We start from the raw sequence: 24,583 nt of genomic DNA, 5'->3' as shown, positions 1-24,583 counted from the left end.
GGCTGGCTCTTCTCCCAGGAGGGACAGTAGGGAGAATCGAATTCGCAACCTCTGGCCACTGAGCTATCCAGCTAGCCAGAAGAGTGTAACATTCAGGGTCCAGGAGGCCTGGGTTCAGATCTCCCTTCGGCCGCAGAAGCATAGAGCGGGCAGGCTGCCCCTTGAACACCTCTGATAGCTGGGAAGGTCTATAAGGTTCACTCTGTGTCAGAAATGACAACCCATAATATATCAACCCCCCGTAGATGGGCCTTTGCTAAACCACTGGCTGTGTGTGAGCCAGTCTCTCTGAAGGCTGGACGAAAGAAAAAGGAAGGGGAGCCTTCTGATCCTTGGGCTGTGCTTCCTGACACTCCGTAGCCCATGCATCCGGGGTGCTCTTCTGGTCGCCCGAGGAGGCAGTCTCCCTGGGCTGCCCCACGCGAAGCTCCGTCGCTTTTTTGCCCAGCATTCCGGATCCGCCTGCTTCTTGATTTCTCGACGTCCTCCGAGCCAGGTTTCGTGGAATGGGGCGGTGGGTCCCTTGTCTCCCAAGGATCCAGTGGGGCCAGCTGTTCAGAAAAATCCCACCTCTCTGCACGAACGACGAGACACGGGTTCAAATCCGATGACGCCAGCCCTGATCCACAGTAGCTAACAGCGTGTGCGGTTTCTTTCGTGCTCTGCGAAGGGACTCCTTACTCCTGCCTTTGGCGTTTCTCTTGCCACCCCAGAATCTTTTCCAGGATGGGGAATGTTGTCTCTGTTGTGGATAAGGATTACATGACCCACCCACCTTTTTGGGGGCGGAGGGGTGACGCATTTTAAGGACTAGAGTCATGGTTTCCAACTTCGGGTCCCCAGAGGTACTTGGGACTCCCAGAAATCCTGGCCAGCCCAGCTCGTGGCGAAGCCTGCTGGGAGTTGTAGTCCTAGAACATCTGGGGATGGGTCTCGGCCACCAGAGGGCGGAGTGGGACGAGGCTTGACCATGTCGAACCGTCTGTCTGCGGGGAGTCCCAGCGGGCAGTTTCCTGTCTTTAAAATAGCAAAATTTGGAGAAAAAGAGAAAACAAGCAAAATTGTGATTCATAAATAAGGGTTTTCTCTCTCTTTTCTCTGGATTTCAGCTTTTGGCACAAACACGATGCAGCCCTCCCCTATGCTTTTGCCTGCAGCTGCTTCCTCTTGTCTCCCTGGGAAGCAGGGTGGCGTGCCTCGAATATTTTAGGCACAAGCTGGCACCAGCTTCTTTCTCTTGAGGAGACCACCGCCTCTCTCGCGGCCGGGCGGCAGCTCCTACCCGTTGCCACCCGGGGAGCCCCTCGCCATTCTGCCTCGTTCCCAGCAAATAGGAAAACAAACCAGGAACAGAACGAGCGGTTTATAAACTTTTCATTCCAAGCTCTCGTCCTCCGTCATCTCCCTTAACGAAGAAACACCCACGTCCAGCCTCCTAAGAGGGATTGCTAACGAGCAAGCACCTAATTAAATGCGACCGGTTGTTTCCAAGTTTGGAACAGGAGGTGGGCCTCCTTTGGCATGACGTTTTACTATGTCCTTCTCTTTTCACAAACGTTTCCCACCCTCGTGGCTGCTCATTTTCTGATCCCGAACATGCTGGCTAATTATAAACCCATAACACATTACTATTTACGTACTCTTATTTGTTGTTTTGTGCTGTCACGTTGCCCTTGACTTATGGCCACCCTGGGAACGGCTGCTCTCCGAAATGTCCTGCTCTCGACAGCCCTGCTCAGCTCTTAGAAACCCAAGCCTGTGGCTTCTTTCAGAGAATCAGTCCATCTCACATTGCATCTTCCCTCTTTTCCTGCTGCCTTCTACCTTTCTCAGCCTGATGGTCTTTTTCAGAGAATCCTGCCTTCTCAGATGGTATCCAAAGTAAGACAGCCTCGGTTTGAACACAATGTTAGCCTCCAGAGATGGTTCTGATTCCCTTGTTCATCTTTCTGGCCACGCAGGGTGTCCACAAATCTCTCCTTCGGCACCACGTTTCAAACGAATCGATTTCCTCCCCTTGTCAGCTTATTCTCTGACTGATATTATCATATATGATTATTAGATTCCTGTCTTTTGGTACCTGCTGTTCTTTTTTTCCTTTTGAAGCCGGGTGACAAAAGAGGCGTCTTCCGCCCCAAGTCTCTGAGTCCTCCTCCCTGCCGTTTTGGCTTAAGGACACATCCTGATCTTTGGTGCCAGGTCTGCTTTCGCGGGCCAAAGACGTGCCTGGACTTTCTGAAATCACCAGGGGGAGGATGAGAAAAGAAAAGGAAAAAAAAGCCTGGCCAGGGACTTTAAAAAATCTCAAAGCAGACTTCTCTGCCTCCTTGGGATATAAGATTTGTACTCTTTGGCCCACCCAGGACCACCAAATAATAGAATTCAGCAACGTTCCCTCTAATCAGCCTGGCTTAATTTTTCTCTCTTTCCAGCCTTCACCCCTTAGAGTGGGCCCAGTAAAAACAGGCTTTCTGTCCCTGAGACCAACTAGGATGCTGCCCCCCCCCCCTTCTTCCTTATTTCCATTCAGGAAGGCCCCTAAACCCTGCAAAACTGGACGGAGTGTGTCATGAGTGGTGTGCTCTGGATTTGGAAACGTAGTTTCCCCCCCCCCATCAAATCCCACCCCTCCCCTCCCTTGGCCATAAAGGCCCTTCTGATTCCGGCGGTGGTTGTCTTGAGTTCCAGAAACAGAAGCGGCCGGCAGCAGCAGGAGCCGAAGAGACTGGGCGCGCTTGGGAGTCACACGGGATTCCTCGGCGGCCAGCCCTGTATAGCCCTCTGGGAGAGAGAAGGGATTTTTTTTTTAATGACAACTCCTGGAGCCTCTGGCCTCCCTCCCATCCCCAGTTTCCCATCAGCTGTTGCTGTCTGTCTGTCTGTCCGCCTTTCCTCTCTTTGGCTTAGTCATCCTTGTTTGCTTGCGCTTGATAGATGTGGCTTTTTTTGGGGGGGGGGTACCTCTCCTATGCACCCCCACCAGGTCTTTGGAAAGGGGAATCCTCCCCTGAAAGATGACAAGGGGGGATCCCCCCTTTTTTGCCCCCCACCCTTCGAGATTTAAAACCCCTTAATCGTCTCTCTCTAACTAGCAGCTGCATCTCTTCCAAGGCATCCTTATAGGGCAAAGCTACTTCCTTGCCATTGGCTGAGCAGATCTTCCCAGGCCTCGGCCATTGGCTCCCCGGCTCCCTTCGTCCCACCCCTTCTTTCCTCCCTGCGGGGAAGCCAGCCACAAAAGTTTTTCAAAGTTTGCCAAGAGGAGCCGAGCCGGCCCCCCAACATCTCCTGCGCCACCACAGTCAAAGGGGGGGTGGGGAATCGAACCCCACACCTGGAGCAAAAATCAAGGTGCCCTCTGGAGTCAGGTAAGGGCGGACGGAAAGCGACGGAGAGATGGAAAGGGGTGAGATTTTTGGGGCCAAAGAGAGGAAACCCCAAGACAGATTAAGAAGCATCCTTTATCTGCTTTGGTACCCAGGGGAAGGTTGAGGATGCGGGGTTACCGTGGCAACGCCTCCATCCCCACCTCCCACCTTAAGGAGCTCTGCCCCTCCCGGCCTGGGGGATGTGAGCCTGGTTTTAAAGTTTGGGAGAGGGGGGAAAAAACTCTTTCTTGAAAGACTGTACCTCCCTTTGGGGAAACGAGAGGGGTGGGGTGGTCCCTCTTTTAGGAGAAAGAAGGAGTCTCCGTACCCCTTTTCAAGACCTAGAAGTTTTATTTGGCATGGCCATGTCATCAGAGACACACACACACACACCCCACCGGGTTTGGTAGGGCATTTGCTTTGACCCGCCCAGGACGATAAGAGGGCAGTATCGAAAGCTAAGGCAATAAATGAAATAAAGAAATAAATAGAGGGCAGAAGCAGGAAAGCAGAGAAATGCATGGGCCTGTCTGTACCCAAATATATCCCTCACTCTCAGCCCTGGTTCAAGAGAGAGGCTCGTGTCGCAAACAGGGGTGGGAGGGTGTCATGGTTATTAGGATTTGCTTTTTCTTGCGAAATAGGGAACACTTTGTTGATAAACACCTTCTCTGTTGAGCCCGGAAGCTGGGATGCCCGGATGTCTCCCCATTGATGCTTGGGACTGGTGGTGTCCCTCTCTTTGTTTATTTGCAATAATAAGGATTTATCTGCATCCTTTTGAGCCTAGAAATCTCCTTTTCTCACAATCAGTAGAACCCCATACGTGTCGGCCCCCGAAGGACAGATTCTTGAATTCAACGGGACTTAAAACAGGCACAGCTCGGCCCTGTATTGTGTTCCCCGGTTGTTTGTTGGCGGCTGCTGACTTTAGATCGTTTTGTTTTAGCGCGCGTTACACCTCTTCCAAGTCCCGAATCGGGCATCTTTATTTTACGTTCGCTGCCTTCCTTGGTGAGCAACACCGAGGAGTTAAAAATGTTGTGCCAGACCTCAGGAGGAAAAAAGAAAATCCATCAAGCAATAATACAGTAACCCCAAACAGAGCCGCAGCATAATTGACCAGATAGGCGGGGTATAAATGGAATAAATAAATATAAATAAATAAATTCCCTCCTGTCAAGGGGGTTTTGTGTTGGGTTGTTCAGAAATCTTCTCCGCAACCCGGCGGAGCAGATCCGGTCCCTTTAAGGCTGATGCAGTTCTAGGGGCACCTACCAGGTTAAGAGCGGTGGGAAGATTCGCACTCGCCACCCCACAGTTTATGCACCGAGGAGCCGTCCCACCTGCATCGCGTGACCCAGAAAGGGTTGGGCGGAGGATCCTGGAATCTAAGGGTGGATCTCCAGGCGGTTCGTAGGAGATCACGATAGCTTGGTGGGTCAGGTTTCCTGCTGCGGAGTCAGAGGCCAAGGGGGTTCGATTCCCCCATCCCCCCTGGGCCTCCTTGACCAGCGATGGACTCCACGATCCATCGGGACCTTTCCAGCTCAGCAGATCTAAGATTTTTTAAGAGGTAGGCTTTTTCCAGTTCCCAGGCTAAGGAAGTGACCCCCAAAGGCTCCAAAACCTTGTGGTTTTTTACTGCTTAAATCAATCTGTTGAAATTGTGGGAGGGACCCAGCTTTGTTTGTACACAGAATCTCCTTTTGGGTAGCTAAAAGGTGCCCCAAACCCTCCGTTCTGGGGTTCCCCACTTCCTGAACTCTTTATTATTATTATTTTGCTCCTGGATCATCAGACCCACAGATGTTGGGGTCCTGGGGGAGAAGCCAAGGATTCTCCCTGCTGCTTCTTTTCTTCCCCCCCCCCCAGGCATGCCCGAGACCGAGCCCCCCGGGGTAGGTTTTTTCACCGGGTGGCTTGTGGCCTGGGGCTTCCGCCGCCACGGATCGGGGCCCGGCTGGGTTCCCTGGTCCGTTGCCTATTAAGGACATCCCAGGCGAGGTTGCTATGACATCCAGCAATGTGTGTGTAGAAGGGAAGAAGGTGGCTCAACAGAGATCCGGATAAGAAAGGCGGCTGAGTCCCCCCCCCCCCGCCAGCTTGTCTGCCAAGGGCTTGAAAAAAACACGGATGGGAGGGAGAGACGGGGAAGGATTTTTAAAAAAAAAAGAGCCAGAAAGCAGCATCCGAAGGGGTGGGGTGGGAGGGGGGAATATTCTGATTTGCAAAAGCATGGAAAAGACAGAGCGCAGGAAAGGGAAAGTCTTTGGGGGGGACTACAAAGCCCAGCATCACCTCTGGCTGGGGATGCTGGGTGTTGTGGTCTTTAAAAGAAAAGGGGATGCTTCAGATCTTTGGGAAAGGCCAACCGGCATGTTCGAGGCGCTGGGGCAAGGGGTTAGGCTTCATCTCACTGGCTTGATTTCTCGATAACAAATTTTGTTTTTTTTTAAAAAGAGAATTTCTTCCCTCTGCCTCCATAACAACAACCAGCACTTTTTGAACTGCCAAGCTGGACGGGACCTTGTGGGTCACGTTGTCCATCCCCTGTCAAGGAGGCCCAGTGGGGAGAATTCGAACTCCCAACCTCTGGGGCTGCAGCCAGGAATCTAAGCCAATGAACTAAGTGAAAAGTTCTGGCCACTTCCGGGACTAAACCGCTGTTCCTTGGCACCTGCTTTTGTGGAGAGGTGCCAGGCTATGAAAGTTCGCGGCCAAATAAAATGCGTTCATCTTCAGGGTTGTCACAGAACACCGGAGTCTGAAGAAAGCTGACTTTCCCACTGAGGCCGCTTTGAACAAAGCAGGTCACTTTCTAAGCCTGGAAAAAGCTGGCCTTTTTTTTCCCCAGTTTGCGGCGCCAGAATTGGGCACAGCCTCCGGCCCCCAAAAAGAACTTCAGCTTCTGCATTGTTGAACTTCCTGTTTAAGAGGCATGGTGTGCAAAACCCTGCCGGTTCTTTGTAGAAACCACAGGAGGCGAGAAGCAGAAAAGTGCTATTACACTATATATATATATACACACTTATCTCTGTGTGTAATTCCCTCCTCCCTTTTCTTCCTGGGATGTCCAAACATCCGCCAGGGTCACACAAGCTGCCGCTCATGTGCATTTCTTAAGCAACGCGGCGCTTGTCCGGACAGCCCTGTCCACCTGCTAAAATACATTAAAAGGAGCTATAAATACTAACCTCCTTCCAGCTCCCTCCCTCCCTGTCCGTCTTTTCGCCTGGCACCTGTTTGGGAACCAACCACAAATAGTTGGGGTGTGTTTCCCCCACCCCAGACATCAGACGTGTTTGGGGTCACCCCCCCTTCCTTCTAAGACCATCCCCTAATTCGCACTCAAGTCCCACTCCCCATCCCACCCCCCCCCGGCACCTAGACCCGTCCATTTCTTTCTCTCTGCCTTCTTCATCCCTTGAAGTCCTGGCGATTGTCTACTTTTGGACACGGGCATAATTAGGATGCTCGGCATTCTCTCCCAAGCTGGACGAGTGTCGGGGGCCGTAGGAGCTGGTTAAAAAAAGGCGCTCGGCCTCGGCGCCTCCTGGCCTTGCTCTCTCTCTCTCTTCCTCTCTGTGTCCGGCATTTTAATAAAGAAAGGCACCTCAAAGAATATTAATCTTACGCCTACGACGTAGCCACGTCCATCAGGAAATTCTCTTTAGTTTAGATTTGCTTGGATGCAGTGCAGCCAAGGAAGCAGTAACAGCAGTGGGAGGTATGAGGACTAGAAACTTAAACTAAGGGACATTTTTTAAAAAGGTATCTTTTAAAAAAGACCTGTAGAGCACCCCAATATGGTTATATTTTATAGCACCAGCAAGCAGCTGGTAATTTTGGAAAAGTAATTAAAAGTTTTTAAAAAATTTGAGCACAGATAATATTTTTTTAAAACCACACTGGGTCTGCTTTTTGGAGTTGGGATTGTAACGGTGGCAAATTTGGGGTGGTTGCCGGGAGAGGGGGTGGCAGTAGGACCGAAGGCAGAGAGGCCTGGGGTTGAACTGTGGTTTGGGGTTTTTGTTTGAGTTGTTGCAACCGAATCCTGGTGTGGAGGGAGACGTAGCGGCTTAGTTTCTCCAGGAAACATTATCCGCAAGAGTCAGCCTTTGTTCCATTTCTTTCCAATGTTGACATGAATTTGCTAGTCAAATTCCTCCCTGGCGAAGCGCCAGTGGGGCTGTGTGTAGCTTGGCTTTGTGGGGCAGAAAGTAGAGGAGGATCTGTCAGTAGATTGTAGCTGATTTGCTGTAAACTCAGCAAGAGGCTTCAAGAGGGTTAAACAACAGGAACCAAAGCGTTCCCCCCCACCACCACCTAAATTTGGCTGCTGGAAGGAAGAATGGGGAGGGGAAAAACAGGGGTGGACTTCTACAGGACCGGACTGGAAGCTCAATTTCGTTTTGGAAGGGAAATCGGCTCTCGAGGCTCAGAGCATGCTCAGAGACACCGTATTTCTTAAAAACTCTCTTTCCTCCAGCTTCCATCGGATCAGGCAGACGTGCTCTTCAGTCCATCATCCCCAGGAGGACGAACTAGGTCATGAGCAGCCATGGCTGACCATTCAGACTCCCGGGAGTCCGAGAACAACAGCTGGGTGATTGCCGGCTCCGAGGTGAGTGGCTGGGGGAAGGAGGTCTTTTCCAGATGGCAGTGTAAATTTTGGTGTGAAGATTCTAGTCCTCATTGTTCGGAATATGTGCGGGCTTCAAAAGCCACACAGCAAAGCTGGTTTATTATTTATTTATTTTATTTACTGCATTTATACCCCGCCCATCTAGTCAATTGACTACTCTGGGCGGCTTCCAACATATAGAATAAAACAATATACATATATAACAACATTATAAACATCAATAATCAAATTATTCAAGATGGAAAGAGATAAGCGATTGGAATCCAAGTCAAATCCTTGCTCCTTTTGTTTCCGCACTTAATATGTTTTGGCATGGCCTTCTAGAGAGGTTGTCGGACTCCAAAGCCCATCAGCCTTTTGTCAAAAGAGCCAAGGATGATGGGAGCTACAGTCCCAGAAGATCTGGCCAGGCTGATGTGGCCCGGTGCCGACCCACTCATGGAACAACAGTTTTAGAGAGGGCCTTTTAGTGTCAGACTACAAAACCCAAAATCCTGCTGGCTGGAAGATTCTAAGCCCCCTCCCCAAATTCTTTCTAAGGTCTGGAGATACTGGGTAAGGTCTGTATGTCAAGCACTGGATTCCGGTCTTTTTCCACCACTGACCCTTCCTGATTTTCGTGGTCCCGCAGAGAAGAAAATTGGCGTGCAACTGTGTTTCTTGTTCCCTTAGCCTTTACCTGTGGAGGATCTCGGCGTAGGAGCATCAGAGGGACCCCACGGGGAGGATGAGCCGTTGAAAGAAAGCACCCAGGGTAGGTGATGAGGGGGTGGATGATGGATCCCCCCCCCGAATTTTTAAAGACCAGGGCTTCCAAGATTCACCTGCTGGCTGAGAGGAGAGCTGTTTTTCGAAGCTCTGCCCTTTTCCATGGGGGAAGCCGGACTACAAATCCCATCAGGCATGACCAGAAGAGTCCGGGGGAGGAGGAGGAGAAGGATGGGAGCTGTGTTTGAGAAATATCTGGAGGGCCCCTGTTAGTAAGTTGGGCTCATGAGCCCCTATGGGACATTCCCGCCTCCTTTGCTCCTGGCCTCCCTTCCAGGGACGTTGTGAAAAATAAAACGGCAGGAGGGAGTTTAAACGCACACACGTTCCGCGACTTTAGACTGGTGTTTTTTCTTACGCAGCCTTCTTGGGTGAAGCTGAGTGTCGCGTCAAGACTCCGGATCCAGAGGAGACCAAATCGAAGGTAGAGCTTTGAAACCGGAAGGGTTCAACTGTCCTCTTTGTGTGTGCGTGTGTGTGAGAGTGTGATCTGAAATTTTCTCATTATTAGATTTCACTCCTTCTTGCCAGTGCAGTTTTGGGACACCCAGGGACACCCCCTTGGGAGCGGAAAGACGGTGTGCTGGTTTTGTCTCTCTCTCATTAGCGATCACGCCCTGCCCGCCACCTATATAAAAAAGATTAAAATGAAATGCAAGTTGTTTTCCTGTTCAATTAGACCAGAACTGGCTCATTCACAGGAGGGAAAGAGGAAGGGCCAAATACGAGATGGATTGACTGCTTAAACGAAGCCCCAGGCTTGAGTTTGCATTAAAATAGTATTTCCTTTTTTTCCTCCAAGCTGTCATTTCCGGGGATGTTTCTAGTTTGTTGGTTTTTGTTAGTTTGTTTTAATTCTTTTTAAGTTTTTTAAACCATAGGAGAGGCAGTGGCGTTTTATGAGTCCGCTGTCTGGCTCAGCAGCCAGCGGGTTTGATTTCTGTCATTCCTGGTGTCGAATGTGTGTCTGTGTTGTTGTGTTTTTTTTCAATGCGCAAAGGCATTGGAAGCGGTGTGTTTTCCATTCTTAATTTTTCTGTGCATCCAGGGCCCTGGGGTGGAATTAGATGTCCCCACCGAGCAGACCCCGAGCCCGGCTGAAGCTCCGGAGCCCCCATCGAAGGAGCCCCATGGCCAGGATGGGGAGCAACAAGCCGTACCTGCTCCACAGGGCCCGATCGTGATCCAGAAACTCGGTGAGTCGTTCTTTCCAGAGCTGCTGTTTCGCATTTCCAAATACAGTGGTGCCTCGCAAGACGATGTTAATTCGTTCCGCGAAAAACGTCGCCTTGTGAAAACATTGCCTTGCGAAATGCGGTTCCCCATTGGAATGCACTGAAATCTAATTGATGTGTTCCAATGGGAAAAAATTTTTGTCTTGCGAAAATCGTCCATAGAAAACATCGTCTTGCGAAACGCGGTTCCCCATTGGAATGCGCTGAAATGTATTTAAGGCGTTCCAATGGGGAAAAATCATTGTCTTGCAAAAAAAAAATCGTCCATAGAAAACATTGTCTTGCGAAGCACCACAGCGATCGCAAAAACCAATCGTCTTGCGGATTAATCGTCCTGCGGGGCAATCGTCTTGCGAGGCACCACTGTATATAAAACAATTTAAGCTGCTCAAGTTTTTGAGTCGCAATCACCCTAAGAGGGAGTCAGGCTGAAACTGGGTAAACACCCCCCCCCAGGGGGGCTCGCACTCATCCAGGACATTCATTTCATAGCTAAGCAAAAAAAGCTGGATCTGTTAAGCTCCGGGAACAAAGCTTTCTTTACATCCGTCGAGCCTAAGACGGTCTCTGCTGGTGGCTTCCCCGCTTGGGGGTCCCAAGATGGTCTTGGACTACAACTCCCAGAAGTCTGCACCTTTGGCCGGGGAGCTGTAGTCCAGGGTTACTTGAAGCCCCTTGTTTGGGGATTATGGGCCTCTGTGGCTCTGTCTACAAGACCCTACATAGTGTATCCTTTCTATTTTTTTTTAAATCCACCTGAAAAGTACCTAAAATTGGGGGAGGGGGAACCCCACAGTTCTCCCCCAAAGCTGCTTGACGTTCTCCTGAGAATTAATAAAAATATGGAATTAAATGCACTTTGTTAGGGGGAAAAAAGGCCCCGGGTCTCTTATCAGGCAGGGCGTTATTTTCAAAGGCGTGATGATGGAACTGAACGTTTCATGGGGAACGTGTTTCCTCCGATCTGGGAGTCTTTCATTCCTCCCTCTTTCCCAGGCCCGGAAGGGGAACACACGGCAACCTCCAGCCACGGAGAAGACGTAGCGGACGTGGAAGAACGGGACGTGGAAGGCCTGCGCCGTCGTAAAGGCCGAGACGTGGCCCCCGCCGGGCCGGGGGCTACCCGGAACCGAGAGGAAGGGACCCTCGGGGACGAAGACGGAGAGAGAACCAAATGGATCTTCGGTCTTCTAGTCCTCATGGGTATAGGCTTGCTGGTGGCCGTAGGTAAATATTTGCTGGTTTCTCGGTTGGGGAGAAATGAGGTATTATGCCAACCCCCCCCCCCCGACGCTTCGTTCACTCTTTGTTTCTTTTCGACAGGGGTCATCTTAGACACCGACGATGGTGAGTTTCTCGTGTCGCTCTGCGCTTCCCCCATTACCAGACGCCTGCCTAGAAAGAAGGTGTCGGAAATGTTGTTCTCTCAAACTACAGAGCCCATAATCCCCTCCCGCTGTGTCATTGGGAGTCTCCCCAAGGTAGCTGTCTTCCTTCCCAGGAAAAGGAAAATACAGACGTTCTAGATAGCCCGTGTCTAGAAGAGTGAATTCCTTAACGGTTGAAAGGCATCTGAGTGCACAGCGAAAGTTTGAATCTCCCTCCTTTAATTCACAAACCAGCTTCTTTGGGTCTGTGATCTGTCTTTGAGACTTGGTTGAAGTCTGATTTCTCAGACGCGGAAAGGAGTGCTGGAATTACATCCTTCCAACCCTAACATGCTTCGATCTCTAAACACAAGCGGTTTATAATGCCTTTTTTCAAAATGAGGCATTTGGTGAGTGGAAGCCTGACTCTGTAAGAAAATCACAGTTCTGGGAGTATAATATGATAGGTCCCCCTGTATCTGCGGGATCCATATCCGCTGATTCACTTATCCACAGTCTGAAACTATTAAAAGACAAAGCCTAGAACTATATATATTTCTAAAGAGGAAGCTACCAGAACTGGCCCCTATGTATAGCAATCACTTTTAAAGTGTGTTTGCTATCATCTGCGTTTTTCAGTATCCGCGGAGAAGCTTGGAACCGATCCCCCGCGGATACAGGGTTCCTACTGTACCCATTTTAGTTTCCTTAAAAATTCTTTTGAATGTCAGGTCCATGGGTCCAAAAAAAAAAAAAAAATTTGGACCCAGCCCCCTTGGTGGAGTACCATTTCAGACTCGGCTTCTTGTTTTTCATTTCACTTCTGCATTACTTGCGTCTTCTTTCCAGAGGTCCCGGCGGACGTCTCAAGCCCTTGGCCAAAGGCGGAGGGTGACGAACTCTACCCTGCCACCAACGGGAGGGTGAGTGGGTCGGGCGTTTCTTAGCCAGGTGCCGGGTGAGAGTGAGGCCGGGCCGTCAGCCTCAAGCTGGGGGGGGGGGGATGACCAGTAGGCGGTACTGCCTTCTCCCTGATCCCCTTGTCACCTGCCAAGCTGCCTGCCGGTGGATAGTACGGAGAGAAGGAGAAGACAAAGCAGAGCTCGGGGGATTGGGTTTTGGGTGGAGGAGACTACGGCCACCCAAAATCCTCTGGGCTTTGAGTTCGAATCCTGGCATTCCCAAAAGGAGGCGGTGCTTAGTCCGTTCTCCCCCTTTCCCCAAACCGCAGCACTGGCCGGCACCCCCTCCACCGGAGCCCTCCGGAGACGCCGGCCTGCAGCGGGCCAAAGAAGACGCCCAGTTACCGACGGACGCGGCCAAAGGCCCCCAGAGCCTTGACGCCATGGGGCTCCTCTTAGACAAGCTGGCCAAGGAGAACCAGGATATCCGGCTGATGCAGGCGGCGCTGCAGGTGAGCGCCGTCCCTCCGGGCCCGAGGGGCGGTCATCCCGGGTTACCACGCCAGCTTGGCAGGGAGGAGGTCCCCGGCATGGCCCGCTCCCCAAAAATACAATCGGACCCCCTTCTCCGCTGGATCTGTATCCGCTGATTCACTTACCTGCGGTCTGAAAATATTAAAAGAAAAAAAATCCGAACATATATAGTGTTTCTAATGATGACATTTCCAGAACTGGCCAGTAGAGAGAGCCAGAGACCAGGCTGTGTGTCGCGTTTGCTATTATCCACTGTTTTCAGAATCCGTCCTTGGAATGGATTTCTGCCGTAAATGCAGGGACCCTAACCTTTTGCAGTGGCGTGATACACTTCGTTCCTTCGATGCACCGTGTCCTTATCCGCGTTCTTGTGATTCTGGGCCAGGAGAAGGAGATTTTTCTCTCCTCCACGTTTTGATTCTCGTGTTTAACACACTCCCGTTCCTTGGCAGGCGCAGAAAGAGGAGCTGCAGGCTCTCCTGCGGAAGACGGAAGGCGAGGCGATGGAGTTCACCTCCCAGCAGCAGGTGCTGGCGGCCGAGAACGCCCGACTGGTGGAAGCGCTACGGCGGGAGACGGCGTCTCTGACGGCAGCGCAGGCTGAGCTCCGACGTCTGCAGGACAAGCTGAAGCATCCTAGGGACGCCGGGACGGACGCTGAACCGCCCCCGGACCGCCCCTGGCCTAAGCCAGAGAGCCAGGAGGCTGAAATCCGCCGGCTGCGCGCTGTGTTGGCCTCGGTTGGCCAGGACCTGGCCAGAGCCTCCCAGAAAGTCCCACCGGGCGCAGGAGCCGAGGGTCTCCGGGCGGAGCTGAGCGGCGTGGGGCAAAGGCTGGCTCAGGTGGTGGAGGGTGAAGAGGAGGGCCCCAAACCGCCATGGAGGGACGGCACAAAAAGGAAAAAGGAGAAGGCCTGGCCGCAGAGATCCGGCGGCCCGGAAGGGTATCGCCACGAGCCCCCCGAAAGACACAAAATGCACAAGAGGATGAGCGAGGAGCCTCGGCGCCCCAAAAAACATCACGGTGAGAGAGAGACCAAGCCAGGTAAGGACTGGGAGCCTCCGCGCGGCGTCCGGAAGGTGAAGAAACCCACGGAGCCCAGCACGCTGTGGGAGACGTTGGCCAAGCATCCCTACCGGGCCCCCCAGGGCTGTGTCGGGGTCGTGGAGTGCGCCCAGCGGGAAGGGCTGGCGCCGGTTGAGAAAGCCGCCTTCCTGAGGCTGGTCCAGAGCTACCTGGCCGAGCTGGGCTGGGCGGAGCACTACGGGGGCCTGGCGGAGGCCCTGAGCGGCTTTTTCGGGAGCGACGGGGCGTTCGCCCACGACCGTGTCAGCTTCGTGGATTTTCTGGACGAGGTCGAGGACGCCCTGGAGGAGCTGGCGAGGTCCCTGGGGCGCAGCCGGGAAGATCCGGACGATTTCGAAGAGGTGATCTTGAAGCAGGTGGGGGCCAGGTGAGAACTGTGAAGGATGTCTGCGTCCTATGGGGAGGGGTGCAGGGGGGAGAGGCGAAACAGGCTTCAGAGATGTCATATCTGTAGGAAAATGTAAGGAAGATACAGTAGAACAGTGTGATCCGCAGAGGAATTCGTTTCAATAATGTGGATGTATCGAGCACTCAGACACAGGAAATACACATAAATTGATATTTCTGGGGGTTTTTATTTAGTATTTTCAGGCAGCGGATAAATTCATCAGGAGATCTTGATCCTGCAGGTATGGGGGAGTGGTCCTACTGTATTGAGAATGAGTCCCAGAAAGAAATCTGGGTTGAGGGGACACCAGAAAATGTCGAATCCAGATTCCTGAAAGGGCTATTGACTTTCCAGATCGGTGCTCCGCGGAAATACGGTGTTTACAAAGTTCGGTACACCGTCCAAAGTCCGTCTTAAGTTGCAAAAGTGCTTTCAAGGATCAGCAGACAAGGAGGGTGCCCCTCCATTAATTCACACTTTGTTTTTAAGGAAAGCATTGTTGGCCAGAGTGAGGGGCTGATTCAGGTAGCAGATTTTTGGGGGTGGGTGGGTGTGTGTTTCAAAAGTGTGTGCAGGAGTAAGTTCACGAACATTTGTTGGGAGATCTTTTCAAAGGGAGAAAACAAGCTTCTATTCATCACCTGCCAGAATCAGAATGCTCTGTCTTGCCTACAATGCAATATATATGTTAATAAATTCCCTTGGTGTCGATTTTTCCTAGTCAGTCCTCTTTTTAAAAAAAAAAAATATATGATGGCTTCTGTGCATCCAAATTAACGTTGGATGCCAGTGACGGCGATGATATATTCTGCATTTTCTTTTTCATGAAATAGAGAGCGTGTTTTGAAAGGGAACAGCCTGTTTCGGAAGGTTTGCGAAGCTGCAGAAACTGGGAAGCAAAAACTGCACGTTAGACTTTATGGGGAGCGGGCGATGTCCACCCCCCTTGTTTGATCCCTGTAAATTTACGTAGCGCGGAATTCAGATATCTTTTGGACACTCTCGAACCTGATAAAATTCATGGGATGGTTAAAGTATTGTAAGAAAGTGGATTTTAATTTATTTATTTTTTTAATGGTGGTAGGGTTCTGTAAGGGAGCAAAGATGCTAGTCCTCAAGAACACGCCTGAGGATCAACTGAAGAGAGAAGGAAGTTTTTGCCCTGGGGTTTGAGACAGATGGTGTGCTATCACCAGAGTCTCCCGAGGCCTGGCTTCTGCTCATCCTTAATCTTGTGACGTTTCCAACTTCTTTTTCTACAGATTTCCTCACCGAGACGGCAGCCGGCAGCACGCCAAGGAGCTGAAAAGTGAGGGATTTGGGCCCAAGAATGGCAGAGCGAACCGGGTCCGGGGCTAAGACGGGGGGGGAACAGATGGGGGTACCCCTGGGGTACCAAGAGGGACGGAGCAAACCCCATTCACATCCTGAGAGACCGAGGGGTATTCTTTAGCGGATTGAGTAGCGTAATTGCGACACACAGAGACCTTCCTGGAAGATCGTCTTGCGTTAAATCCATCTTTCTTCCACGTCTGCTCCTGTACCCCAAACCTTTAAGGGTGTGAAGCTCGGTAGCAGCCATCGGAGAGCACCCGATGGGTGGCTTCCACCACAGATGCCAAGCCTGTGGCCTTCTGGAGCATCCCAGACTCTAGCTCCCATCAGCCCCAGGCCTCTTACGTGGGGATGATGGGAGTTGTAGGTTGTGCATTTTTTGTGTTGTTTGCTTTTTTTTTTTTAATGGTGTCTGGTTTCCTTGCGGGAGAAATGTCCTGAAACCTTGCAGGAGGCTGATTTTTTTCGTCTTGCATCAGATGTGAAAGGGGCTGTCTGAAAATCAATGAAATATGAGTTTTTTCCGCCTCAGCGGCCTGGTTTGACACGGTGGAAAAAAAGCCTTCTGTGTTTGTTGAACGGCACAAGATTATATCAACCGTCATGAAGATTAGAGAAAAAAATAAAAAATAAAAAATAAAAAATTAAAAAATTGCAAGAAATAAATCTATCTACATGGACTCGTCAAATAGATCTGGGTTCGAGTTCTCACTTAATAGTGGGTGACCCTCACTGCCTGTCCCACCTCGTAGGGCTCTAAAGGAGGGGGGGAAATGGAGACAGAAATTGCTTTCTATCGCACTGCAAATTTACGGGCAGAAACGTGGGGTGTGCAAGCAGGCCAACAACACAGTAACAATAATAAAATGATAAAATAACTTCTCTCTCCAGAAATTCATGGATGCTTTAAGTCTACAATGTCTGCAGCTCCATTTGAGGTAGTTTTGCATGATTAACCGTTGTTGTATACAAATTCATTTAAAAATTAAATGCATCCTTGGAAATACAGATGCAAATATATGCAAAACCCCGGGAGTATTCCCTAGGCATCCAGTGAAGAAATACACTTGCAATTCTATGCAAAGTTTCTCTTTTTTTCAGCAGTAAGGCCTCTGGAGGATTGATTATTTCAATGGATTGATAATTTCTGGGCAGAAATGCACTTAGTGGGTTTATTAGGGTTTTTTTTTTTTAGAAAAAAGAAGTCTGTGCCTATTTTGCTTTCCAGGGTCATCGTTTAAACTATTTCCAGCGGGTTTATATATTTTAATATCACTTAATTTAGGAGAATTATTTTGGAGAAGGTTGGCAGAGATGTGCAACATTATATTTAAAGTTTTTAATGTTTTAATATTGTTGTACGCCGCCCAGAAGCCACTGGTAATGGTGTGGCTAAAAAAATACTGTAAATAAATAAATAAATAAATAATAAACTTTTCTCCAGCACACCTGGGCGCAGGTAGGCCACCTGAGAGGCGTGGCTTCTGAGAAAAGCTCCGCCTTTTTTCGGATCGTACTATTTTCACACACCCCCATGATTCAGCCTTTTGGGGAGGGAGTTGGCTTCTCTTTCCCCCCCCCTTTCTGGTTGTTTCCAAATGGTACCGCCCACCTAGCAGGAAGTGGCGCCTCTCTCGGGCGCACCCATTGGCGCGAAGCGAGGCGGGGGCGGCCCGGTCGGAATGGTCGGTCCCGGGCGAGACCATTAAGCCGGCGAGGGAGGGGGAGCCGGGTCGCCGCCATGGCCAGGAGCGGGCCGAGACTCGTGTTGCTCTTTAGCGGGAAGAGAAAATCGGGGAAAGATTTCGTGGCGGAGGAGATTCAGAGCCGGTAAGTGGGGTGGGTGGGTTGCAAAAATGAGGAAGGGGTGGGACATTTGACCCGTACACGCAACACGGGGGTTGGCGCGGTGGCGTTCACAAGACCACCCACTCCCAACACGTGCAAGCTGGACCTTGCCCACCGAGCAGTCTCCCGACGTGGCTTCTGGTTTTCCTGCTCAAGGGTGCAGCCGCCCGCATTCCACCTTGAAAAACAACCCTCCCCCCAAATTTTTCCCTAACTTCCGTGTTTGCATTTGCACGTCTGAATGCGTCCTGGGCGGGGGGGGGGGGAGGAAACCCGCGTCGTCGGACGTTTCCTTGCTAACGAGAACGGAAAAGGAGGGGAAGTTATCCAGGCCTAGACTCCTGGGGGGAGTTGGAGCGCCGGCGATGTTCTTGCGTGTTTCGGGACCCGCCCCTCGTCCCATTCGCACGTTGCGCAGTTCACGTGAGCGCAGTGGGGAGGGGTCGGGGAGGGAGCTAGCAGAGGGGCGGAGGGTTTGCAAAAGTCAGCCCGCGTTGCATCGCAGAAGATGACTACCAAGGGGTGGGGGAGTGGGAGGCAGGCAGGACCAGTCTGACCAGTAAGACCAGTAGCGCGTGTATACTGGGGGAACGAAAAAGCCACCGGAATCCAAGGTCTGCAGGTCTGCCTTGGGGGTTCTGATCTGCACTGGGCCACAGGAGAGGTTTGTTATTTTTTAAAAATTAAAATTTCATGACTCTTTTGCAGAGCCCCAAACCAGTTCTCGGAGCCCCCAAGCCTGCCAAATTGCTCCTAGTACTCTTGAGCATGTACAGAGCGCCCTTTGACCCAAAAGTTTGGGGCACTGGCCCTCCCTTCCCTCCAAAACACCCAATTATTGGGTATTTTTTACGAGCAATAAACAAAAATGGATGAAAAAAGGGGGATTGATTAAGCAAGCGTGTGACACACGACTTTCAGGAGGTTGTCGGCCTCCGATGCCCAGCATCCTTTATGCTGCCTGGACTGATGGGAGTTGTAATCCAGCAAAACCTGGCGGGCCCACAAGCTGCCTGCGGTTCGAGGGAGAGTTGTGATGGAAGCGCTCTGCACATGCTCAGAGGCAGTGGCTTGCAAGGATATGAGAACTAGTTGTTACAAAATGGTGGCTTTGGTGGGTGGAGCCTGAGGCAAAATGGTGTCCCGGGAAAGGGGGAGCGAATTATTTCCCCAGATTCCCCACAACTGCCCATTCCAAGGGGCTCCATCAAGAGTAAGGGGTCCCATTTGCCCCTCTTAATGGGATTTGGATTCCGGTTCACCATGGCCGAGGGTGAGGGGATTATGGGAGTTGTAGTCCGAAGCCATCTAAAAGGGGGGGAGTATGTGCCAAGGTGCTGCTGAATAGAGAAATACGTGCCGGCATCTGAGAATAACAAAAGTTCAGGGTCTCTGAGGACCTACTTAAGAAGTTGGCGAAAGCAGGAGTCTTCAGATTTGTTATAAATGAGTTTTTCTCGCCTTTCGCAAACGAAGCAGTAAAAAAAGAGAAAAATATATCGCTCGAGAGAAGAGGAGGGTTTGAGTTTAAAAAGGATCTTATTTTTTAAAACAGTGAGAGTTGGAAAGGTATAAAACGGGGAGTCCCCCATGTCATTGGGGTGCAGGATTTGCAAGCTGTTGGAGGCAGAAGAATATAATTAAGATACAAAACGACCCTGCAGTGGTGACAGGAGGGTGGAGTTGATGAGGCTGGGGTATTTTAAAAAAAATGGATCAGACCACTATTTACTTTAAGTCAGTCCCCCAGAAAGGTAACAGCTGCCCACCATGCTCTTTGTCCTCTGCAACCTTGGTATCAGATATACTATTGCTGAAGCTGGAGGTTCTAGCCAGCCGCCTGGGTTAGGGGGTAATGGAGTGTCATAATAGAGTGTCATTCACTGTTCATTTTCATAAAAAAGATAAATATAAGAGCTCAGGGTCAACCAGCCATTCCTTTCCTGGAAGAAAGCAAGGCCTCCCAGGAATTTTGAGATAGACTATGCTTAGCGACGGAGGCTTTGTTAGCTATTGCTCTCCGAGTCACTTGTTCGCCGGTGTAGAAGCAGCTTCATCTGGGTGCCTCCTGCCTTGTTCTCCTCACAGGCTGGGTCCCGATGTGTGCGCTATCCTCCGTCTGTCCGGACCTCTTAAAGAACAGTATGCGAAGGTGAGTTATTCCCGTTTCTGCCCCCTTTGAAGCTGCTGTTTTGACGGGTAAGTATTTTAAGAACTTGATTGCAGGATCTCGTGCCGAATTGTGAGATAGACTGCTCTTGAACAGAGAGGCTCCATTTTGAACTCTAGAGGCATTGTCCTTTTTTGGGATGGGCTTTTCGGATTGAATGGACTCCGAATCCCATTGTTCCCCATTCCGGGAGTTCTGCCTGACAGAGAAGACCTCTAAATGTGGCTTGCCTGGGAGAAAAGGCCTCGGCGAATCCTGTCCCAAACGTTAGCTGCTTGCCAGTCCTCACCTTGCAAGGGTGCTGAACTACAGCTCCCATCATCCCCTGCCAGGCTCCCTTGTGCCGCTTAGGGACAGTGAAAGTTTGAACCTAACACACCCCGGGCTGGGGAAAACCCAGTGTTTATTGTTTGCACCCGCCCTAGGTAACAATGTTTTCTATTTGGCTATACAATTGTTTAAAAAGAACCATAACATAGGTTAGCAAACAGAATTTAAAAAATAATTGCAGCCCCAAGGTAGGAATAAATAAATAAAAGCCAGCAGGAGTACAATGTTGCAGTCATCAAAGCGAAAAAAAAATGCTGAAGGTCTTCAAGGGAGGGTCAAACAATCCGTAAATGCTCTGGGAAATTAAAAAATGGATTTAATGCTACAGGAGAGAAACCTTAAACGTCCTTGTTTCTATTTCTGTGGACTTTTTCCAGGCCATTCATGAGCGAGAAGCTTTTCCGTGTCCTTTAGAACTAAAACATCCCGTTGGTCAGTTCAGGATTAAAAGAGCAAATTAATTTCTGGATCAAACGGGTCTGTTACCTGCTCTCAAGTCAGAACCCCTCTGGAGGGGCTTGCCACATATTTGATATATTTTAAGGTGTGATTTTACCAATTACCCCCCCCCCCCCTCGGCCTACGTTTCTTTGGCTGAGCGGGGATTCGAACGCCGGAGTGCTCGTCCGCCATTTTATCCGCTATACCACAGCGGGCGCCCGTACGGAGCGAATTAATTAGGATTTATTGTCAGGTTTTATCGGGGCGGGCATTGGAACGGAGCGATAGGCGTGCTTTTCCCGCCCGCAGGAACACGGGTTGGATTTCCAGCGTCTTTTGGACGCCAGCGACTACAAGGAGACCTATCGGAAGGACATGATCCGCTGGGGGGAGGAACAGCGCAGGAACGACCCCGGATTCTTTTGCCGGATCGTGGCGGAAGGGGTCACGCAGCCGGTCTGGGTAAGTCGACTCGTCTCCTGGGGGCATAACGTACTTTATCCGAACCCACCTCTCCCACCTTTTGATGTCCCTTGACTTTTTTCCCCTCGTCTTGACCCCGCAGTTAGTGAGCGACACGAGGCGGCTCTCGGACGTGGAGTGGTTCCGTGACGTGTACGGGGACGTGGTCCAGCTCATCCGCGTCGTTGCCACCGAGGAGACCCGGAAACGGCGGGACTGGGTCTTCGTTGCAGGTACGTGTGTCGGGAGCGGGCCAGCCTGCGTCACATTTATTTTCCTGTGCAACGCGCCGTTCTGGGGCTTTTGGAAAGAATCAAGTTCCTAGCCCTCTTGACAAGGAATGAAATGGAGGCGGCTTCGATGAAGGTGTTTTTAAACAAAGCCAGCCTTGAGGGTTGAGTCAACGGAGTCCAGATTCTAATCCATCAACTCGTAAGGGACTGAAGTTCATAAGCTGAAGAGCTGGTGTTTTTGTGTAGACACTTTCTGTGGTCACATGGCCGGCATGACTAGACACGGAACGCTGTTATCTTCCCACCGAGGTTGTCCCTGTTCATCTTCTCGCGTTTGCATGCTTTCGAACTGCGAGGTTGGCAGGAGCTGGATTCGAACTGCTGACCTTCCGATCAACAGGCCCAGTGGCTCCGTGGTTTAACTCGCACCACTCCCTGTTTACCTGTGCCTACAGACACTTAAATTTCGCTCATCTGGAGAAAGGCCTAGCTTTAGCCTAGGAGTCTGTGCATTTCCTGTTTGAACAGGAAGCTAGGCCGGAGCTAGGCCTTTCTCCAGGCGAGCGAAATTTCGGTGGGTCTATCATCCGCCTGGAATGAAAAGTTTCTCCACTCGCTGGGCTAGTTTGTAAGGGTTATGCCTGCACACCCCTCCTCAGGCAGACTTCCCAACCGGCATCTGGTCGATTCCTTCTCTCTCTCCCCTCTGCAGGAATAGACGACGCGGAGTCCGAATGCGGGCTGGACCACGGCGTGACGTACGACTGGGTCATCACCAACGACGGGGACCTGCTCTCTTTCGACACCCAGCTGGAGACCCTGATGGAGTTTGTCCAGAGCAAACTGTAGGACGGCCCGGGGCTGACCGTCACCAGCCCCCTCCACCCCGTCCCCTTGCCCCCCCCACGCCGCTTTCGGGAAAAACCTGGGGCCGAAACGCCAGCAGTTGCATCTGGAGAGATGCCGGAAACAGCTGTGTGGGGATGCTGGCCTTGGGGCAAAGCATGATGGGGCGTGTGCTCCTGATGGTACCACTATAGGCGTCTGGACAATCCATTCCAGCTGGTGCCATAATCCAGTGCCCGTTTATACATGCATCTGACCCCCGGACTTGCCTGGCATCGCGTCCTATTTTACAGAAATGTATGAGTCTCTTGGTTTTTGTTCCACTTTGGCTTTGGTGGTCATGCCCTCCGTTCTACACACGCCTCTTCCGCTTCGGCCTCTTGGGCTGTCATTTAAACGCTTGCGGCCTTTGGCCACCAGGGGGCAGAACAACGCTTTTGCTGTGCTCTTCCTAATGATCTTATTTCCTAATTTCGCCCGCCTACAGCCTTCTTGCTTAATTCCAAGCAGTTTGATCCAGTTCCTTAGGGGATTGCCAGTGGCCACTAGTTGGAGCATGGAAAAAACCAGACCCTTTCCAGATACAACCAGTTCCCCCCACCCCACCCCCCCAAATCCTTGATGGGAATAATCTCATTTCTGGCTCCTTTTCTGTTATAAATCCACCCACCTCCTTCTGATGGTGGTGAACTGCGGTGCCTTATTCACAGCGCTCTCTATCTCTCCAAGGACCTGATTCAGCCCTGTTTTTCTCCCCCTCCTGCTCGCCTTTCTGGAAATCCTTGCCACGTCCTTAATTCAGATACGATGTGGCCAACTCCTTTCTTGAGGAAGGCTCCTATGCTTCTCGAGGGCTATAGAACAGGAAAGCGGGGTAAGGTCAGCGACCTCAGGGACCAAGGGGGAGCTCGTGAGATTTCGTTCCTGTAATGCTGCTCTTCTGACAAAGGCTACGTTTTATATCGTTAAATCTCCCGTAGGGACCTTAGTGGGAAGGGCGGAGGAGCCTCGGTGGGGAAATGATGCTGGCAACCCAGACCAAACGGAGTTTAAAACCGAGACGTCCCAGGACAGGTGATGGGATTTGGAGGAGAAGCCAGGAGTCAGCTCTGCATATATATCTTTCTGCCCTCCCTGCCGAGTCCTCTAACCGCCGGCTGATGCCATTTCTTGCTGAACCCGAGGCGCGCCGCGTCCTCTCCTCCCACGGGAGAGAAAGGTGGCGGCGCTCACAATAAAAGCATCTGATTGTTTACATCCGTTGCCTGCCTCTCTGTCGTCTTCTTCCCCAGCTTCCGTTCTTGACCTCGGTGGCTCTCAATTCCCAAAAGCCCTCTCCAAAGTGCTCAGGACGTTTGGCCCCTCATTGCAAAGGCGGAGAGGAGGAGGAGGAAGTTCCACTTTCTTCTGATCCCATTCTTCGCTGGCGTCGGGTCCCATTTATGGAGGGACAGAAGTCCGTCTGATTTGCGGAATTAATGGGCTCCGTAGCCTCCATCCAGCCGACACGAAGCTTGTTTCGGTATCTGCCACTCTTCCCCTGCCTTTCCTGTCCCCTAGACAAGGACGTGGTTTATTTTGTGCCAGCCTTTGTTCCGGGAAGTGGGAGTTGAGCGCTGTGGCACTTTGTACGAAAACCAGGCTTCTCTTTCGGAGCTTAAAATTTGCACACGGTTTTCGCAGTCTTTCAGAAGTAGTGAAGAAATGGATCCCCCCCCCTTTCCGGGGTTTCTAAGGCATCCCATAAACAAACCAGTTTAACCCAGAGACCCCTGGATGCAAGAATTGCGCCAGAGAGAATAGGAAGTGATCTGTGACCATTGGGAACTTGGCTGGTTGCTTGGTTCTCCGGATCACATCTGCATTTAAGCATTGCAATACCCTTTCTGGCCAGACATCGTGGTGGCGCTGTTGTGCTACAGCATTCCTGCTGCCCTGCTGTTCTTCCTCACCCCCGCCCCTGGCCCAGACCACAACAGCTCCCCCACCCCACATTTTTTGGGATATTTATTTATTTATTGTCCGAGCGCTTCCAGAACAGGACAGTTGCTTCACGTTCCACGCCCTACGTTTGTAAAAAATGGGGCCCTTCTTCTTTGCTCGAAAGCCAGGCCACCGAGCCCTCCGTCAGAATGATGCTCGCTGTATCCCCGCGCTGGGAGATTATCTGTCTCTGTAAGTAGAAAGATCTGCCTTTGTAATACCCTCTTGGCAGCAACAGAGCTGATGGTTCGGATTTGGTGAGCGTATGGGGCTCTGGGTGGCTGGAACCGGCCCTACCGTGAAGCGTAGGGAAGCAGTGGCCTCGGGTGGCCGTTTTTGGGTGGCACGAAACAGCAACAGAGAGGTTGATGTGCTTTTGTGCCCCATTGAAACCTGCCTGACTTTTTTTGGGGAGGTTGAGAGTTCGAATTCCCCCACTAGGCCGTCCTGGACTCTGTGGCCCATCTGGTCCCTTCCAGCTCTGTCGTTCCAAGATGATGATGATGATGACCCCGAGCCACTGAGCATGTGAGAACACGAAGCGGGGTCTCCTGGAAGGTGGCAATCCCAGCCCCCCAAAAAATCATCAAGCCTTCTGAGGGTGTTTAAAAGAAAAGAAAATCCAAATATTTTTATTTC

General features: G+C 51.1%; 2 protein-coding genes across 3 annotated transcripts; both read left to right on the top strand.

The window, feature by feature from the left end:
- The first annotated feature begins 2,779 nt into the window (after nucleotides 1-2,779).
- Nucleotides 2,780-17,064, top strand: PBXIP1 (PBX homeobox interacting protein 1). Of its 2 annotated transcripts, none has more exons than XM_020797420.3 (11): nucleotides 2,780-3,368; nucleotides 7,876-7,995; nucleotides 8,689-8,770; nucleotides 9,147-9,208; nucleotides 9,833-9,980; nucleotides 11,016-11,246; nucleotides 11,343-11,366; nucleotides 12,236-12,309; nucleotides 12,618-12,800; nucleotides 13,275-14,275; nucleotides 15,559-17,064. In XM_020797420.3, exons 2-11 carry the CDS (start codon nucleotides 7,933-7,935, stop codon nucleotides 15,653-15,655), a joined length of 1,965 nt encoding a protein of 654 aa, XP_020653079.3. In that variant the 5' UTR covers nucleotides 2,780-3,368; nucleotides 7,876-7,932; the 3' UTR covers nucleotides 15,656-17,064. The 2 variants fall into 2 exon arrangements, with proteins under 2 accessions (XP_020653079.3, XP_020653078.3); XM_020797419.3 differs by having other exon boundaries at nucleotides 7,861-7,995.
- Nucleotides 17,065-17,232: 168 nt separating this feature from the next.
- PMVK (phosphomevalonate kinase) lies at nucleotides 17,233-23,216 on the top strand. Its single transcript, XM_020797412.3, has 5 exons — nucleotides 17,233-17,461; nucleotides 19,568-19,631; nucleotides 20,730-20,882; nucleotides 20,986-21,115; nucleotides 21,828-23,216. The coding sequence occupies exons 1-5, from the start codon at nucleotides 17,373-17,375 to the stop codon at nucleotides 21,962-21,964; spliced, it is 573 nt and encodes a 190-aa protein (XP_020653071.2). The 5' UTR covers nucleotides 17,233-17,372; the 3' UTR covers nucleotides 21,965-23,216.
- The last annotated feature ends 1,367 nt before the right edge of the window (nucleotides 23,217-24,583 follow it).

This window comes from Pogona vitticeps, chromosome 15 (genome assembly GCF_051106095.1).
Source record: "Pogona vitticeps strain Pit_001003342236 chromosome 15, PviZW2.1, whole genome shotgun sequence".
NCBI classification, from domain to species: Eukaryota; Metazoa; Chordata; class Lepidosauria; order Squamata; family Agamidae; genus Pogona; species Pogona vitticeps.
This window is presented reverse-complemented; position numbering and strand designations above follow the sequence as displayed.

Bases quoted from the DNA above. Each gene is read 5' to 3' on its own strand.
- PBXIP1 (XM_020797420.3), top strand. From the start codon at position 7,933: ATGGCTGACCATTCAGACTCCCGGGAGTCCGAGAACAACAGCTGGGTG. The intron at 11,247-11,342 runs GTAAATATTTGC...TCTTTTCGACAG, and splicing joins AGGCTTGCTGGTGGCCGTAG to GGGTCATCTTAGACACCGAC. The intron at 12,801-13,274 runs GTGAGCGCCGTC...GTTCCTTGGCAG, and splicing joins TGATGCAGGCGGCGCTGCAG to GCGCAGAAAGAGGAGCTGCA.
- PMVK (XM_020797412.3), top strand. From the start codon at position 17,373: ATGGCCAGGAGCGGGCCGAGACTCGTGTTGCTCTTTAGCGGGAAGAGA. The intron at 20,883-20,985 runs GTAAGTCGACTC...TTGACCCCGCAG, and splicing joins GGGTCACGCAGCCGGTCTGG to TTAGTGAGCGACACGAGGCG. The intron at 21,116-21,827 runs GTACGTGTGTCG...TCCCCTCTGCAG, and splicing joins GGACTGGGTCTTCGTTGCAG to GAATAGACGACGCGGAGTCC.